This window comes from Equus caballus, chromosome 26 (assembly GCF_041296265.1).
Source record: "Equus caballus isolate H_3958 breed thoroughbred chromosome 26, TB-T2T, whole genome shotgun sequence".
In the NCBI taxonomy this organism is placed as follows: Eukaryota; Metazoa; Chordata; class Mammalia; order Perissodactyla; family Equidae; genus Equus; species Equus caballus.
In genome coordinates this window covers 8,278,831-8,298,404 of record NC_091709.1, presented here as the reverse complement: position 1 = coordinate 8,298,404, position 19,574 = coordinate 8,278,831, and the positions used below count along the sequence as shown (strand labels likewise).

The following is a 19,574-nucleotide window of genomic DNA, read 5'->3' as shown; positions in this document are numbered from 1 at the left end:
AAATCCTGGACTCCTTGGCCTTGTGACCATCGTGCTGAAAGCTCTCAGAACAACTGCTGTCATCACAGTCTCTACACTTACTTCATACAAACTACAAAACTGACTCAAAAAAATCTTTGGTTATCATAGAATGTTCAGCTGTGATTTTGCCATAAGATTCTTCCATTATAAACTGATATTGGAAAAGATAAGGTCTGATTTTATTTGTTATTTTAGGGTTAAAAAATTCTCAATAACATAGTTTGATAAATGAAAACATATATCATCATTAAATATCCATGTCTCTTGCTAAAGCAATGTTATCAAAATTAAAAGCAAACTCAATAATATTAGCACATGTACTATGAGACTTAAATTACAATTTCCTTTAATGTTAGAGCATGTTTACATACTTTAATAGATCTTAGGCTCCCTTTTTAAAAGTTTAGTTTTCCTTCAGACAAAGTTAGTTTATTGAACATCCCAAATTGTCTCTAGTATGAATTATTTTTCCAAATGATAGGAATCTCATTAATATTAAATCAAACCCAAAATGATTCCACTGTCTTTTATCTGTTATTTAAATTTAATAATCTGGCTATTTTAATTAAAGAACATCAGGAAAAATGTTCATCTTCAGAGTAATTTAATAAATAAATATATTGTGAAGGAAGTTTATAATTAATAAGCTATAAATATGATTTATGTTTGGAATTTAATTCCTTAGCACCATTGTTAAAGTTATAGAGAATATTCAGATTGCATTTAACCATATTGAAAAGCTACACAATAAGATTTCAACTATTGATATTATATTGGTAAATACATATAATGTCCATATTATATACGTACATTCACGGCTTACAGTAGACCTATCATTGCAGTGGGGGACTTTGATTGTGAGTGTTAATGAAAGCAGAAGTCATGTCAGACAGAAGACATGCCATCTTGGATCCTTGAATTAATTATTATGGCAGCTATCTCACTTTGTGAAGCAGTTCACAGACTCGGATGCACAGTCGGTGAGGCACTGTGACAGGTGTTTTGTTGCTGCGCTGTTCACAGACTCACGGCCGTGTGGAAGCTTGAGGGCATTCATTCACAAGAGCTGCTGGGGGTGACCCAGGCGTGCTCGACTCTGAACTGTCTCCTTAAGATCCCCCTCCTTGAACGTCCATTTTCCTCCTAGTTTTTGCAGAGTAAGCTCATTGGGGCTCCTCTTTATGTTTCATTATGTGGAACTTCTCTTCTTAAATTGTTCAACTCTTCATCCAACCTCTTTGTCTGCCACCTTCTGTGATAATCAGAATAAACTAAAGTTTGGTGCACTTTACTATAATGGGGATTTTTTTTAACCAATAATGGTATCATGAAATTTACTGGGTAAAATTTTATTAATCTAGCTACAATAATGCCTTTCTTCCTTCCTTAAACAGTAAAACTGCCAGGTCTCAGGACTTATGTTGACCCACACACGTATGAAGACCCGACCCAAGCAGTTCACGAGTTTGCTAAGGAACTGGACGCCACTAACATATCCATTGACAAAGTTGTTGGAGCAGGTAACCACCACAACAACCCACCACCAGCCTAGCGTGTTAGTTACGGGTTTACAGCTGGGAATAAGAATGCTGCCTGGGATTGCTTAAGTTCTCAGCCCTGAGTATATCACTGCCACTGGAATATTTTCTGATTTCATGATCAAGGCGGGCAATAAATAAATGAAGCAGTATTTAATGGAATGGAATGATTTCAAAGGTGCCAGACTTACAGACTCACAGAGAACGGCCAGCTTTTTGTTTATTGACTTCCAGAGGCAGGGGCAGCAGGAGACCTGTCTTCACGGGTACGCCGGCCTGTGTCACAAGACCTGATCGGCTAAATGGGGATAACAGGGTGAAAGTGGGTCTCACTCTATATACGCCCACTAAGGGAAAATTTAGATTTGTAAAAAAAAGGTAATTTCGGAATCCTCTTTGGAATTAAAAAGTAAACAACCCAAAATAAAATCATAAATGACACATTTTACACAAATTTCACCACATGAGTGATGTGAATAGTGGATAGCTTAAATAACATGAAGTGCTCCATTTTGATATTTGCCTATAACTTTATATGGTCTTGATTTGTGTTGAAGCTTGTTTTCATATAGGCATCTCTTTGTTCTAATTGTTAATATACTCAATCATAAATTTATTAACAAACACCTATAGGGTGATTATTAACAGCAGTTGCATATTTCCAATAAAAATTATATTTATAAAATAACCATTTTATACACTTACTCGTAAGCATATGAACATCCACAGTGCATGCAGTGCCCATTTGAATAAAACTACTACTGAAAAGTAAAAGTAAAAAATGCTGTAGAATAGTGTTGCACCATTATTTCATTCTTGAATATTGCTCTAAAAACAAACACAAACTAATTATGTTGATGTAGGAGATAGAGTGAAAGATGGAGAAACTAACTCATTGAGTTATGCATAGTGTATCAGATCACATTTTCTGCAGGTATTGGATTTATGGCTGATGCTGCTTTACACAAATATGCATGTAATTTTCTCTTTTTCTGTGTTTCTTGTTTTATACACGAAAGCAGTATTTAGAACTCAAGCAGTATTTACTATTCAAGCAGGACAATCTGAGTAATTCATATTATCTAAATAAGGTAATAATTTACTAAATCTTATCTTCAAAACTTTTTAATATTTTATCCTCCTAAAACTCACATGCACAAGTAATATTAAAATATGAACCTAGTGACTCATGAAAGGAAACGAGAGTAGGTGCTTATTTTTTCACAGTCGAAGACTTAAGGATATGCACACGCCCTGTACATCACGCAAATAGCTATTGATCACTGTCTTTCGTTTGTGCACTTCTGCTTTGGAACTGCTCTGGCGCCGGCTTCGCCACGCGGGTCCCAGCATCACCTGGGGCAGAGGCCACGGGGAGAGGATGCGGGAGGATTCTGCACTCTCGCCTGAAGAATCCCACAAGAGGAGGAAAACCCTGTTGTGCTCAGCCAGTGTCCTGAAGACCCGGCAGACACATTGGGGTCTTGAAATCGGGGGCTACCTGCTTTCATGAAAGCTTAAATATGCAGATCTTGTTGACAAAGTCAGGCATCTTGAGCACGGTGCTGAGACAAAGCACACTCCTTAAAAATGGGTCTGAGGAGCCAGGTGGAGGGAGGGCCTGCCCAGAGTGAGTTGGTTCATATTGCTGCAGGCCCAACGAGCTGAGGAGTCAAAGAAAGATTTCTTGGACTCTCAAGGCATGGTAGTAGTGCTCTTTTATTCAGAGAATAGCATGGGGATGGGCCGTGGGCAGTGAAGGCTGCAGCGTGGGGACGGGACCATGGGCAGTAAAGGACTGCAATGGGTTGAGGGTTAGGGCTAAATTTATAAGGCGTAGGTATGTAAGTTATTTCTTTACAAGACAAAGGAAAGATCATGCAGAAGTCATTAAATGGTCTCATTGCAGGGGGGGTCTGGTTACCGGGTGGTTGCATAAGTGTAAATATGAATCGGACCATATAGATGGGCATGTAGGCCAGGACGCCTTGGGCGTCTCTCCGTGGGGCAGCCTTGATCCACATCAGTATCTCGTGATGCTCATTAAAGATTATGACAGGCCTGCTTTTTCTTTTCTCTTTTCAAACATATTTGAAAAAAATTAGACATATGCCTCATTTTCAGGGTTTTGCAGCAAATATTCTCACTTGCTGCATTAAGGGCAATAAAACTGTACCTGTTTTCATTACAAATATGTACGTCTTCAAGATCAGTTATCCTTCTCCTGGAAGATTTCAGTATAATATGTACACTCAATTCAAGTCTGTCTAGATTAGCTTTTAAAAGGTTTGTCATTACCAAGATAGAATATGAAATAAAGATTTTGAAAGCTATCAATTTTTAAAGATTTTGTTTTGTAAAATTTTAAATATCTGCAAAGATAGATGAAATTGTATCATAGTATAACGAACCTGCGTATACCCATTTCTACAACAACTTAACAACAATCCACTGGTGACCAGCTTCCTTTCATCTATGTACTTAACTACTTCCTATAACCTTTTAATGTTTAAAAATAACGTTGTCCATAAAGAATTAATAATTAACCTAAATTTATTAGTAACTATCTTCCTTTGTTAAAAGGCTGAATCTTTCAGTCAATGACAGAACTTTCAGTCAAATACACAGAAAGACTCTTGGTATGTGGGCTAATTCTCTAATTTTCTGTCATAGATTTTATACAGAGAAATAGCTATAACAAAACATGTTATTTATAACCTGAATAATCAGAAAAATTATACCCATATTGCAAATGACAAAGTTAAAATTGAGCCATTAATTAACCTTATCAAAGTGGTAAATTTTTATTGCTGAGGAATTTATAATGACTAAAATTCCTAATTTTATTCTTCTATCTAACCATTATTCAAAGATTAAATACTGAAAATTTCTGAAGGTAGAAACAATTTATTTCCCTGCTGTTCCGTGCCCCGTGTGCCTATGGTGTTTGATCTTGTTAGGCTTTTCCATAGGTACCATTATCTCCATTTCACCACAGGAGGAAGCTAAAGCTGAGAATTTGAATGGCCCATGGCCACATAATTATTAATTAAGAAACCAAAATTGGGATCTGGTACTTTCCACCTTCAAAGTCCGTGCTGGGTCCTGATAATCACAATCGTGCCTTCTTCCAGGGTTTGGTGAGGCTTAGTTGAGATAATTCGCAGACTGCTTAGCTGACATCATGGTATTGTTCAACGCACATTTTTATTGTGCTTCTCTTTAAAGCAGTGGAAGGAGAATGGACTCTGAGGCTGGTGCAGAGGGTCACTCTCCTTAAACACAAGCCTATTTTTTCTCTATTTTAAATGAAATTACTGTGATTAAGAAATTTTGCTTTGAGCAATTTTGCATTGAGCACCTTAAATCAGAATACAGTGAACCCATCCCCACAGAGCATATTTCATTTCACAGGGCACATAAAAACTCCTGAAGTTATTGAATAAAAGAAAAAATCAAGCAGTGTCTTCCTCAAGATCTTGTAGCTGTGCTTTTACTTACCAATGACAAGGTCTGAATTTTCTTTCCCACTGGTACAAAGTTATTGGGATAAGACAACATAAAACTTGGCTAGATGGAAAGACTGGCATTACTTTTGCCCAGTCTTCGTTAATTTTCCCAACACAGTTCTTTACAGTGATTATAAAGAGAACTGAAATAACATTTAACATTTTTATGTTTAGTATAATATATTGGTGACAATTTCTAGTATTTACCTGATGAAATAATCACATTTCTAAAAATTAGCTTGGCTGAAACACCATTTTCTGAATTTTGAAGGGAGATATCCATGTGCGGAAGTCGGGCCTCCCAGTGAGAGCAGAGATGGGAGCCCTAACGGCCCGCCTAACATTCCCACTCCTCCCCTGTCTCCTTGGTTGGGCACTTTCACAAAATGCTCTCCTTACAAATGCTAGTTCAAGAAGACATCACAACCATCTCTGACGTTAGCATAGAATTCAGCATTTTAAAAAGCACTTTTATATTCAATCTTCAATTTGATCTAGACAGAACCCTTGAGAGGTAAATAAATAATTGATCCTCCTTAAGGTGGGTCTGAAGGTTAATAGTGACTGACATAGACGGCACTTACTGTGTGTCTGGCAAGGTTCCAAGTGCTTCACGTACATTAATTCCTTTAACTGCACAGAAACCTTATGATGTAGACACAGTCAGTGTTCCTATGTTATAGATAAGGAGACAGAGGCACAGAGAGGTTCAGGCACTCACTCAAAATCACACAGCTAATAAGGGACAGAGGCAGATTTAGACTCTAAGACAGCCTGGCTCCAGAGCCCATAGTCTGTCCCACAGCTCTGTGGAGTTGTGCTGGAAACTGACGAGTGGCTCAACACTTAGAATAAGTGGTGAGGACATCCAAATTTAAAACGTGATCCATTACACCACGTTGACTCAAAACAGCAGAGCTTTCTTTCAGAAAATGGAAGTTCATCATGAATGCCTCCGTATGGTTTGCCCAAACTCAGTGTTTACACAGAGCAAACTGGAGCCCTCTGCAATGTTCCAATAACCCCATACAAAGACAGAAACTCTCACTCCTGCTTACAAATTCTAACAGTGATCTCCTGTGCATCACCCTTTCTCCTCCTAATGCTCACATGGCAATAATGACATTTTCTCCCTGGGGTTTAGAAAGATCAGTGACCGTCCTCAAGTTCTGCTCCTAATTCTCCCTGTAATCCTGAGGATACTCTACTGCAGATATTGCCATCTTCTCTACACTTCCTCACGGGGAAGGAATTAGCCCTGTGCTGCCACTTTCTCTCTGTGTTTTTTGTAGTGTCTGTCACACTGTTGCCAGTTGGTGAGTATTTATTAAATGAATGCATGAATAACTGCCTTTGGACCTTGAGTGACTTTGACAAGTTACAGCATGTCACTGTTTTGAACAGTGGCAAGATTGGATTCCTGAGAAAGGGTCAAGTCTGGGGGAGCTTAGAGCTTCCTGGAGAGAGCCAGCCATTTGCAGTGATGCAGCTGGGAAATCAGTAGGGTACCCTGCTGCTCTTGTGGCCTGAGCATCATGCTTACACAAAAAATAGAGAAGAAGTGTCTCCTTTCTTGACACCTTCTTTCTGGAAGACACATGAGGCATGGAGCTCATACGAAAACTCACGCTGAGAAGGTCAGACCAAGACTGTTACTCCCTCCCACAGAAAGCCTGAAAATTCATCATGTAATCAATCCTTTTCAGAAAAACCTCCTATTTCATATTAAAAACTATTTTTTCAATACTGTACAAAACAGATCTAATAATTCACATAATATTAGGATGTCGTCTATGAACAAAGAGCATTCTATGGATGGCACTACTTTGTGGCTGTCCTTGTAACAGCAGTGGGCTTAGAAAAATGAGAGTCTAGGGTCTGCTCTCAGGAAGCCCAGAATTGAATGAGAGGGTGATGGGTAAATCTTCTCCATCACAACATGTACAAATCTGGTGCCCAAACCAGTTCCAGGCAATTTTGTGTCAATTGGATTAGACTATTTAAAAGTCAGCTACACTCCATTTTCAATAAATTCTGGATTCATTGTTCATTTAAGACAAGTTTTTATTGAAGACATTGAATTTAAGAAAATACTTCCACAGTGATTTTGTAGATAAGATGCGCTAGCTCTTATTTGATACTGTTAGATTATTGTTCTCCTTCTAGAAGCCCAGAGAACTTTACAACTCGTATGTCACTAGTGCAACATACCGATACTCCATTAAAATGAATCGATAAAAGATGCTCTCATTCTCATTTTCAGGGAGTCGGGGTATATAGCTAAACTGGACCTCGTAATAAAAATAGAAGAGTTAGAAACATCTGAAATTTAATCCAGAGCTCAACCCATTGTATCTGCGCTGCTCTGTTGATGACCCTGAGGAAACGGTGGCCGTAAGAACAGGGAGTGAAAAGGCTAGTAGACGCAGCTTTCAACTTTCCTCTTGTTCTCTCATTTGGAATGAAATGAGATGAAAGGTTCTCAGTGTGGCACTTCAGAATAATGAGGCTTCTCGCAAGATTCATTTTCCACCAGGGTGTGGTTGTCCCGGGGTTTCTGAGGGAGTTTCAGATTACCATCTTCCAAAATAATTTAGAGACCTACAGCGTGCATCTTGAGGTCAAAGGCATAAATATTTTGAATTGAATTAGTGAGAGAAAAGTTACTCTCTACTGATGGTTTTTTACTACATTATTCCTTACCTTTTGTTGTTGTTTTGTTCTTCTGCATTCTAACAGGTGAATTTGGAGAGGTGTGCAGTGGTCGCTTAAAACTTCCGTCAAAAAAAGAGATTTCAGTGGCCATTAAGACCCTGAAAGTGGGGTACACGGAAAAGCAGAGGAGAGACTTCCTGGGAGAAGCAAGCATTATGGGACAATTTGACCATCCCAACATCATCCGACTAGAGGGAGTCGTTACTAAAAGTAGGTAAAGTCCTAAGACAGACTTTTGTGTATGCTGAACAGAGCTTGGTTAAACCTAAACTCAATCGTTTAAGAATTCTGATCTTTTTTTCATAAGTGGCTGTCTGTCCCAGCAGAAAAGCAGTTTAGGATTAACATGTCTTTCTTTGGCAATAGAGTGAAGATATCTAACTAGCCTTATATTGACAGTACTATTGGAGATCTTTAAAAGCTTTGAAAAAGTTGGGAGCTAGACAACAGACCAATTTAAAACATGCTGATCAAAAGATTGTTAACAGCGAACTGTGGAGAACTTTGTTATGTAAAGCAGCAAGGAAGGACAGCGGCTGGATTTTGACAGAGTTTGCTGGGAACTCCCTGCTAGCTGTTCTTTCTTTTATTGTTCACCAGCTTCATTGAAGCTTCCACATCTTTACCCCCCTGACTTTAGGAAAATTATGGGAGTTTGGGGGATGCTTCTGAGCTATAAAGATTGGGATCACATTAGACCCAAGGCCTGTTCTGGTTCTCTGTGGATTTCAGATAATTCTGATCTCGAGTCCCAGATGGATTCTTGACTGGTCTGTGGGAGCTCTGGCTCACAGCCCATGATAGAGAATTGAACTTATTTCCATGATGGTTTTTCCAGGCAGGCTTGAAAGGGATCCCATGAGGAAGATATGTGATTTTTGGCTCCAATCCAAATGAAAACCTCTTGAGAATGCTCAGGGATTTTTTTTTTTCCTCAAGATTTTTGGAGCACAGGATGGAGAATAAGCTAAATTGGCAGCAAACTCTTCAGAGTGAACGACAACATGTGGCAGGGAATTTGGCATCCTGTAGGGGGGTGATTCATTGGCAGCACATTTGCATAGTCTATGGTTCCCAACAGACATTACATATCATACTTTCACAATGATGTTTTTCTTTAACGTTTCATGGAGTGCTTTCCAAATGGCACTAATACCTATTCTGATTTTAGTGTGACTGAAAAGGCAATTCCTTCCTCACAAGAGCACGTGTAATTGAAATATACTTTGGTTTCCTTTAGAGTTTTCTTGTGTAATAAATGGGATTAAGAATTTAACAATGCAGAAGAACCTAACCATGAACTGTAAGCCCCTGTTAAGCCTTGTAAAAAGTATTTTTTTCCTTTGTATCCCTAAAAATTAGATCACAGTAGTAATACTGAAATATTCTCTGATGAAAAATATTTAAAATTTTTTGAAATCATTAATAGAATCATTTAGTAGTAGTAAGTGTATGGGAAAGTGTATGACTTCTCTATTCCTTCAGGGAAAATCTATACTATTGATATCTATAGAATTGTAGACTCACATCTCACAGGGGTTTAATACTCACTTAGCCATCTATTCTCACCTCCACTTTACCAAGCGGCTTTGGCACATCTTGAACCTCCCTGGGAGAAGAAATTATATTACTTCTGTAGCTCTTCCTCTTTGAACTCTCAATTTTCACAAGTTTTTCTTTATGTAGCGACTATTACGTGCCTGACATTGTAGTGTGGACATTATTTCGTTCTTACCACTGCCCTGTGAATTAGATATGAAAATCCCGTTTTACATTTGAGCAAAAAATAACAGCTCGTCTAACTAGAAAGGGCAGAGATGGCATTCAGAGCTTAGCCTGTTGGTTTCACCTTGTCCCCAACTCTGGACAAAAATGGGTTTCTTTTTCTTCATTCTTGTATTCTGCTTCTTTTCTATCTTGAATTTTTTATTTTCTATAATAGTTTGATTATAGCATGGCATCCCTCAAGCTTCACAAATTTTCTGAGATATTTAATAACCCCGAGCACTTGAAACAAAGATGAGCTCTCATCAAGGGCACGAATCCATGTTATGTGATACTCGGGGACTAAAACAGAACCGGGTTCATAGTAGGCACTTGATTTACCAATGTTGAGAAATAAAATGTTGATTGATTGAACGAATGAATGAAAGAACGGTTTCTTTACCGGTAGGCTTTTGCTCAGTGTGGGTTCATTAAATTGAACACGTGTTTAAAAGAAGTCCAGCTGTGTAACTGCTTCTCACACTCAGGGAGTGATGGAGAAAACGCTTCCATTGCAGCATGGGCAGAATTACCCCTGCCCTTCTCCAAGACTTACAGCTAAGAAAAAATGAGATACAAGTGACTATCAAACTCAATATTAGGTTTAAATTTAAGCTGATTGACTTATAGACTCTCATATTTTATCACGCGTGAGTTGATTTTTTTGTTTCCAGTGTTATGAATTATCGAAAATAACTTTTTAGAGTTTGTTGTTTCCTATACATTCATTTTCTGAATGATAAGCAATATCGAACCATAATTATTGGAACAGATTTTCTTTAGATATAAAAATGAAATTCTCATAAATGAATTATAATCACCTAGTAAAGAAATCCATAAAACAATTCCCCAAGACCAAAATGCAGGAAAAAAAGTTAAGAAAAAAAATTGACCTTCAAAAATTGGAGGTATTATGCATTAAAAGTCTTATTCAAGTCTGACTCTGTAGCATTCTAATATGGATTACAACTAGCTTATTCTTAGGGTGAAAGTTCTAAATTTGATATATCTCTCTGGTCAAATAAGCATGTCTGCCAACTCTGACTCCATAAACCGCAGGCGCCCCGCATAGTGCACACAGTGGAGGAGCAGACCTAGAATGGGAGGGCGAACTTCTTTAGTGGCATATTTGAAAGCTCTAAGTCTGGCACCTTGTAACATCTGAGAGGAAATAGAAATGCCTTAGAATAAAGTTAATATGTTCCATTTAGATACAAATAAGGCAATTTTGCACCAGAAGTATTTAATCCACTCCTGTTTTCTTTGTTCCCTGAGATGATATGACTGCTAAAGCAATCTACATTCAAAGTTCAGAAACACACACAACTACAATGATGCAGGGCTTATAGGTTTATGAAGAAAAAGTTATGTTCAAAGAAGAAAAGCAAGTGACTAGTATCTAGATGAGCAGTCGGAGGGTCGGTCTCAAGTTGTGACTGAGCTCTATTCACTGTGAGGCCTCAGGCAGTCCGCCCGCTCACAGAGACTCACTTTCCCCACTTGTAACATGGCACGAACAGCTCTACTTTACTGTTTCCTGACACTTCAAAGATCAATACAATTCCAGAGGAATACATTGTTAAGTGAAATAGAACTATGAAAATCTAAAGCACTGCTCTGGTTGAGTTCGAGAAGATTTTGCCAGTTAATATTGGGAATATAGAAGAAAATTCTTGAAAACAATTTCCTTTGTTTCTCAAATATAATTCCTTTTATTATTGCTATTAATTACATGCTTTGAAATACTAGGCCAATTATAATGTACCAATTTCAAGTCATTTAGAGAAAGCTCTTTATTTAACCATTATATTTTCATTTATTTGAATTGAGCCATAAACAATTTTAATGGTACATTTTGAGCCTGATGATCTTAAACAAAAGAAGGTGAGAGAGTCTCTGATCTTCAAAATAGCAGAAAGCTAGGGGCACAATCACAGCTCAGAACTTGGTACTAACATGTGTTATCAATTTTAGTTGAAGTTCAAAAAATGGAACTTGATTTTAGCAAATGTTTGATATTTCTGCCATCACATCATTAGTCAAATGATGTTCAGACTCCAAGAAGACCTTTTCACCTAGTGAAATAGAAGGAATTGCAATGGATGAGATTGATGTGTTGTTTTGTTGTTCTTTAGGGAGGGAATATTTTCTGAAAATTAAAAAAAAATAAAGCAACTTAACTGTAACCTTGCATTGTTGAGGGATGTCTTGGGGAGAACATTAAAAAAGTTTCTCATAATTAAAATATTTCTCTATTGATGTCAGTGTTCACTTTACACCAAAAGCTTATTCATTTGTTTGCACCTTCCTGTCACCTGCACAGATTATAAGGAAATGTTACCAGAAGAAGACGTCCTTCTTTAGCAACAATGCCAAATTCTTGCTATTTTCTGTTTCCTCTTCTCTAAAGGTTTTCTTCTGCGCTTGCCTCGAGGGTACTACATTCCATGTCATAGTCTTAACAGACAATACACAGTCACGCCCTGCATAAGGACATTTCGGTCAAAAACTGACCACATGTATGACAGTAGTCCCATAAGATTACTATCATATAGCCTAGGTGTGTAGCAGGCTATAGCATCTAGCTTTCTGTAAGTACACACTATGATGTTCACACAACAGTGAAATCACCTAATGACGCATTTCTCAGAATATATCCCAATTGTAAAGTGATGCATGACTGCATATATATATATGTGTATATATATACTATGTCTTATTAATAATTTACAGAAACAGTTTGTTAAAATTAATAAATTTTGGAAATGGATGACATGAAGTTATCATGCATTAATGACTGTAATTTGATGAATGAGCTCAGAATATGTCTATCTAAGTACCCATATCAACAAAATTAGGAAAATCTCTGCTCAATATATTGGAGAGAATAATAAGGCAGAGAATACTATTTTTACACATTTAAAGAACTTTCCTTTTTCTTCATCATTGTCCGCTTATGTCTCTTGGTTGATTTGGCCACATTTGAATTGCAAAAGAATATGTTATTGTGTATTTTCCCCGGTTATTTAGATAAGATGGGTTTCTAATATTTTTGAAATATTAAATTCAACTTATAAAATCTGTTAGAGGATGACTTGCCTGTGCCCAAAGATTGTCTTTTAAGGAGTGCTAGTTTAAATATATAGTAACTCTCCTAAAGTAAGAAGAAATATAATGATCTACTTGTTTAATAACTGTCTGAGTAATTCTGGTCTTGCACAAGTGCTTGCAGAAAGTGAGAACAAGAAACACCCATAACTCACGAAGCTAGTGAAATCTTGATATCAAATCACACAAGAATATTATCAAAAGGAAAATAACAGTTCAGTGTAACACACAAACAAGAATTCAATAACACTGGAATGATTTTGAAGCCATAGGTCTTATTTTTAATAAAAGAGATACTATATCATGCCCCAGTTTACTTTATTGCAAGAATGCGAAGTTGGTTTAATATTTAATCCTTCAAGAAATTCACATAAATAGATAAAAAAGCAAAAGTCAGTCTCAGTAGATGCAGAAAGTAAGCAAACATCTTAATTTAAAATTTTTTCTTAGCATATCATACATAGAAAATATGTATACCTGATAAACGTATGTAAACACTCCCAAAACAAAAACAAATAAACTAATAAACATCATACGCAACAGGGAAACGTTAAAAGCATTTCTTTTAAAGTAGAAACAAGAAGACTGCTCTCATCTCTTCAATTCATTATTGTGCCAAAGGTCTTGATTATTGCAATTAGACAAGAAAATAAATAAAAAGTAGAAAGTTTGAAAAGGCAAAAAACTAAACTGTCCTTGTAAAAATCAGACTGAGTACATTCAGATTATTGTGTTCATTCATTGTTATTGCACTTATTGTACAAATCAGCTCTGACTGGAATAAGGGAAAGTAGAAGTATTGTTCCTGTCTTTAAAGGTATTAAATTTTGTTTGAAATTAAGCATAAGTATACTTAAAAATTTTAAAGTCAGCTGTGTGTACAGTGCTCGATGTGTTAAGATTGACAGAGTGTGGTTGGCTGAGGAAGCTCTGAGAAAGTGTCCCTTATCCTGAGTTTGAAGGGGGATTACACTTAGCCAGCCTCAAGTGATAGCCGTGATCTACCCAATTGGAACCAGCACTCTGCTAGGTGCTGAGTTTAGAGCTACAGAGAAAACAGAGTTGGCCCGTGCCCAAATTAATTCATAGACCAGTGGATGCAATAAGGGTCATTCTTAACATGAATACTGTCTTGATTAAAATGTAATTTGGAAAAGATTGTCCTGTATTTTTATATGATTTAATGGGAAATCCTCAGAAAAATGCCCTAAATCAGTTAATTGCTATATTTCTATTACTCAGTTACATATAGTACATGAAAATCTATAACCAAGACATTTTCTTTCTAAACAAAAGTGATTAAAATCATCTTTTGTGGCAACAATGAAACATGTTTTGTCAATTTTCTTCAATTTTCCTTCTCCTGTTTATGTTTTTTTGCTTCTACCCTGATACTAATTACATGACACTAATAATGAGTGCTGGATGATAGATAAGGTTAAATACTTTGATTTTATAAATCACACCTATGTATTAGAGTGTGTTTAAGTCTTTTGAAAATAAGACACAGAGTATGTGAAACACAATTACTGTTAATAGGAGTTAATAGAGTTTCCTTTGGAAATGAAATAAATTTCAATAATTTGTAATATTTTAATCATTGATAAATACATTTTATGTTTGAGTGAAAATATTTCAACTTAAGGCCAACAATTATTTGCTAATTGCAATAAAATATTTCTATGTCTGGCATATGTATTTATCACATTATCCTACTCTTCTTGATATAGAAGATGTAATGAAGAAGGTTATCATGAAATAGCTAGTGCTGAACCTGGAATTCTTAGACATTTAGAATCATTTCTTCTGTCATCAAACAGTGGTTCAAGGATTAGTAATATCTCTGAGCCACTGGGAATAGCTGGGGAACGAACTGATTATAACGGACTGATTTGCTTCCTTTAACCTTATAATTATGAAAGATCAGGATTTGGTCTGTACTCACAAATCAATTTAAGAACGATAGCAAAATTCCACTGTGAATTTTGTTTTGCTCATTTTTGATGGAGTTTCAGTTCAGCTAGGTATGCAACAATACTTTCACTGGGTTTAATCTGTACACTCAGAGGCATTTTAGGATCTCTGAGGGCAGTGACTGATGATATAGGTTCTGTCTTGAAAAAGCTGATAATGTCATTTCTACATCAAAATACACATGAAAGAGCAGGCAGACTTAGATAGAAATACATTGCATTGTGCGCAGATGAGCTGGCCTTTTATAAATATTTCCAGCTATATTTATTCATGTTAGAACTAGTTCTCACCATGATTGCAGACAGTCTCTTTTCCTTTAACCCTATTTATCATAATCAAAATCACATGGGAAACTGAATGAAGATACCGCATTCCAAGGTAGAATATTTGTGATTCTGTTTACTCTTTGTACATTTGGATTTGCTGAATCTTTGAACTTAATGCAAAGCACATTTTCAGACTTGTCCACCTTAACTTATGTGTTTACAAATACCTAAATTATAGAATGAAATGCACCCTAATCTGATTTCTGAATGGTCATGGGGCTTTGGCTTAATTGACTGGTTTGATTTTTCAGCTGCTTTTATTTCCATCGCCAAACATTCTACTAGACATGCTCACAAGAAATGAAATGGTCCTATGGCTGGGAGCCAGAAGGAAAAGTGTCGTGGTAACACACCAACCCAGGAACTGGCCACTGTAGTTGAGCGCTGCCTGTACTAGCAGAATAACCTGAGTGCAGTCAAGGGGTACACTGGATGGTGACAGCATATTGTTCTTCCTAGAATTGTATTAGGGAAGGAACATAAAAATTCACAGTGATTTATGGAGAACATGCACACGCAGGATTTCATTCATTCATTCATTAATTTCAGGTCAGGTCTCTGGAACAAGTCTTTAGGTATTTAATGTACTAGTTCAGGAGAGACAGAAGCTTCCAAGAACGGGTAGAATCTTTCCTTTCTTCCTGAATATTGTCAAATAAAGTTTAGTTTGTATTTTGAAGAAGCAAGTTCTGGAGGCTCGAAGTTTTGGCTAAATTGACTTCTCAGACATTACCAGATTAAATAGATATACGTGATGTTAACCAAAAGTATATTACTAAATCCATGTCTTCATGGAAAACAGATTGATATATCAGTTGATTGTTATGTATATGAAAATTATCTGAGAAATTTGTAGAATTTAAACAATTTTTCTCGCCTCAATAAATTAGACATACAATTTGGAATATAGTCAAGTACTAAATGTATTAAGTATAAGCTTAATGGTACTAAGCCATAATTCACAACTAGTATGAATTGAGTTTTCACCTATGAAAGGAAAAAGCAAGAAGACAAAGCTATTTTCTAGCTTCAGAATGGCAAACTAACCTGCAAGATAGAGAAGGCACATATAAGGAAGAATTAAAAGTGCACTCTTTAATTAGGTGTACATGGATGTTTGTTAAAGTCTATTATTTGTTCAATCAGCACTTAACTCCGACCTCCTAGAGTTAGAGGAGGAGTGATCTTCCTTATTTTTGTAACATGATGGATTTATAATTAAAATAATATTATAGCAACAATAAAGGAAGAGAATTACAATGTGGTAATATGTGTAGGCTTCGAAACCAGGGTTACCAAGTTCGGGGTCTGCTAGAGTACTAGCTAATAGAGTAACTTCAGAAAATGTCTTAAATCCACAATGCTTTCAGTTGAGGAAGCCATAAAATGAGAATAATGCATATTACCAAAGCATGAGGAGGATGTGAGGTTGAAGTGTTGTAATATAAGCCAAGTTCTAATGCAATGTTACATAGTTCTAATTGTGCAAAAATTTACCAGTGTTTCCTGTATATCAAAAATGTCCACTTTCCATATTTCCTTTTCCTTTATAAATGTCTGTTTTGCATTTCTTATTTTCCTAGTTGATGTCATAATGTAAAAAGAGTTGCATTTTCAGCTTTGTTCACATAACATTACACTGTAACAAGTGTCTGAAGTGCTAAAGTCTTCGAGTCATCATTTTAATTCAGAATAATCCATAGAATCGACACCCAACAAATGCCTCAACCATTACCTGTGGTTTAACATTCATTCTATTGGTAGATCTATGTTCGTATAATTAGCACCTTTGTGTCTAATGCTTTTTCTTATTTTAAATGTTTCCCTCAGTATAAATTTCCCAAAGTAACAGCATAGTGTATTCAGGTTGCAAATTTTGTCTTTATAATGTATTTTCTATGTGATGTCCAACAAGTTAAGTAACCTCTGCATATCTCAGTTTTCTCATGTGTAAAATGTAAATTATAGTAATTAATCTTAGTATATATAAAATAATTAAACCAGCATCTTGCACATAATAAGTGCTATATAAATACATTAAAATGTTTGTTAAAAGGTTTAATGGTATTTAAGGCAACATAATTCCCAAATGGTTTTTACAAGTTAGTGCCAATAGCAATTTACATTTTGTTTTCCTTATAAACATAGTTATCTTGGATTTTATCATTTTTCATGTGTTCGTTGAATGTAAATACAAAAGGTTATAACCGCTAGTCTTGTTTTGTAATTCACACGTAGGGTCCACAAAGGTAGGTATTCATTTGCTCTTGACCAGCCTGCACAAAAAAGAAAACCTAGCACATAGCTTTGTAAATGCCTGTAGAATGAATAAATGATTGTGGGATTCATGACCCTGTCTTGGGCTTGAAGGCAGAAATACTTGATTTTGTAGATCAGTGAAGGTGAAATTGGAAGAAAAGGCCATGTTTTGTGTTCATATGAAACCGTGCCAAATAAGCCTATTTAGATATCATAGATTATGGGTCCTGGCTCTGAGAACCAATCTTCTTCAATTTTTTTCTTTTTAGTTTTATTTTCTACTGAAATTTAGAGTTTTTTTCATTGAAACTGCAAAATTTGGAGGACAAGGAAAGCTTTCACATTTTTTAATTCATCAGGTGTATCAAAGTGTACTGCAGTCATGTGCAGCATAAAGACATTTCCATCAGCCATGGATGCGTAGATGACAGTGGTCCCATAAGATGAATACCATATAGCCTTGATGTGTAGTAGGCTATACCATTTAGGTTTGTGTAAGTACTCTAGACGAGGAAGAAATTTCCCTCTACCCTTCTACGTTCCTCTGATTGGTCTTGTAATTAAATTCACATAAGACAGAATATTAGGAGGAAAACAAAAGTTTAATAACATGTATACCTGGGAGAAACCCAGGAAAACTAACTCACCGAAATGGCCAAAGCTCTCACCTTAAATACCATCTTCAGCTAAAAACAAAAGAAGATTTTGGGGATAGAGAGAGTCAGGGACTACAAAGGGAAGGAAGGCAATTCACAGGTAGGTGAAAAGGAGCAAACATTTGGAAAACAAGTGTTTGGCCACAGAAACAGAAGACACAGAAGGGAGCCCAGCAACAGGCTTTTCTAGGTTCCTCCCTGTCTGCCAACCACTTCATGTTATGGGAAGGTGACAGCTCACTTTCTAAGACAGGTTTTTTAAATCTGAATTCTTTTAGGCAGTTAAGGGGAAGATAAGAAAATTTTTCTAAGTCTTTGTTTTCTTACAAATAATCAGCCTAAGATAATCCTCACGTTAAAGAGTTAAGTTTCGGGGAAAATTCTGTGTCCTTTCAGGACACTCTACCATGTTCGCACAATGATGAATTTCACTAACAATATATTTCTCAACATTTATTCCCATCATTCAGCAACGTGTGACTGTATATATGCCCATTGCATATTTTTTGAACCCTACTGATGATTATTTATTTAATTTATTATTTACCATGTATGTAGGTAAACCAGTTATGATTGTCACAGAATACATGGAGAATGGTTCCTTGGACGGTTTCTTACGTGTAAGTAGAATATTTTATATACACATTCATATATCTCTATCTTTAGGTATGTATGTATGTATGTATCTGTCTACCTATTGCTCTATCTATCTGTGCACAAATATACGTAAATATGGAATCAATTACTGAAAATGTTAGAGACCACCTCTAATATTGTGCCAAGCAATTAGATAATCAAAATTTAAAGTAAAACTGAAATTTGCTGGAGCTAAGTAGCAAGAGGAAAACTGTAAAACTGCACCTTTATCTTGCAGCATCGAAATGCTAATAGTTTATATTTTTAAAACACTTTTGTGCAATCTTCTTCAGTCTTTTTGTACTGGCAAGATTCATGTCAGTCAAAATAAAAATTTTAAAAAATCCTAAAGGTGTAAATAACATTGATGTAAAACAGAAATACTCCCTTTTCTTTATTTAAAGCAACCTTGGTCTGCTGTAAGATAGAAGACCGTCTGTCTATCACACAGGACTGTCCACTCAGAAAATAAGCATGTGCTATAATGCAAAAGTACTCTCGATTCAGAGAGATGATTTGGTGGGATATATATATATTTTAATTGCTTAAATTTAGAAGATTTATTTTGTAATTATTTCAACAAATCTTATGTTCAAAGACATACAAAAATTGTATGGAGTACAAGACACTGCCAATCACCAGTCACTCAGTGCAGGTAATAGAAGAGACATTGCACATGTCCTCCAGGTGCTTCAGCACCGTTTAATAGAGAGAGCAAGAGGTAAGGTACAGGTATCGCATAAGTGCTAGTCGTAATCATGGAGGAAAATTCTAAATTTTCTATGCATAAAAAATTATATTCTCTATTTTAATGTTCATGAGACAAATAAAATTTTTATTAGCAATTATTTTCACAAACATATTTCAAAAGTGTTTTCTAAATTGGGTAATTAAAACCATTATAAATAAGTATTCTTTTAAAATATTATTGTTTGTGTAGATATAACTAGACATGGAATTTTATGTTTATCTATGTAGGCATACATATATGTATGTATATATGTATCTCTCTATCTATCGTATAAACGATATGTTTCTACTTTGATTCAAATAGATCAGAAGCTTTTC

General features: G+C 35.9%; 1 protein-coding gene across 2 annotated transcripts in view; it reads left to right on the top strand.

The window, feature by feature from the left end:
* EPHA3 (EPH receptor A3) overlaps nt 1-19,574 on the top strand; it is a 368,458-nt gene that overhangs the window by 300,313 nt on the left and 48,571 nt on the right. For both annotated transcript variants that reach the window (XM_001501427.7, XM_005606092.4), the window contains exons 10-12: nt 1,416-1,541; nt 7,808-7,993; nt 18,429-18,490. In XM_001501427.7, coding sequence (XP_001501477.3) covers nt 1,416-1,541; nt 7,808-7,993; nt 18,429-18,490 — 374 coding nt within the window. The remainder of the gene's footprint in view (nt 1-1,415; nt 1,542-7,807; nt 7,994-18,428; nt 18,491-19,574) is intronic.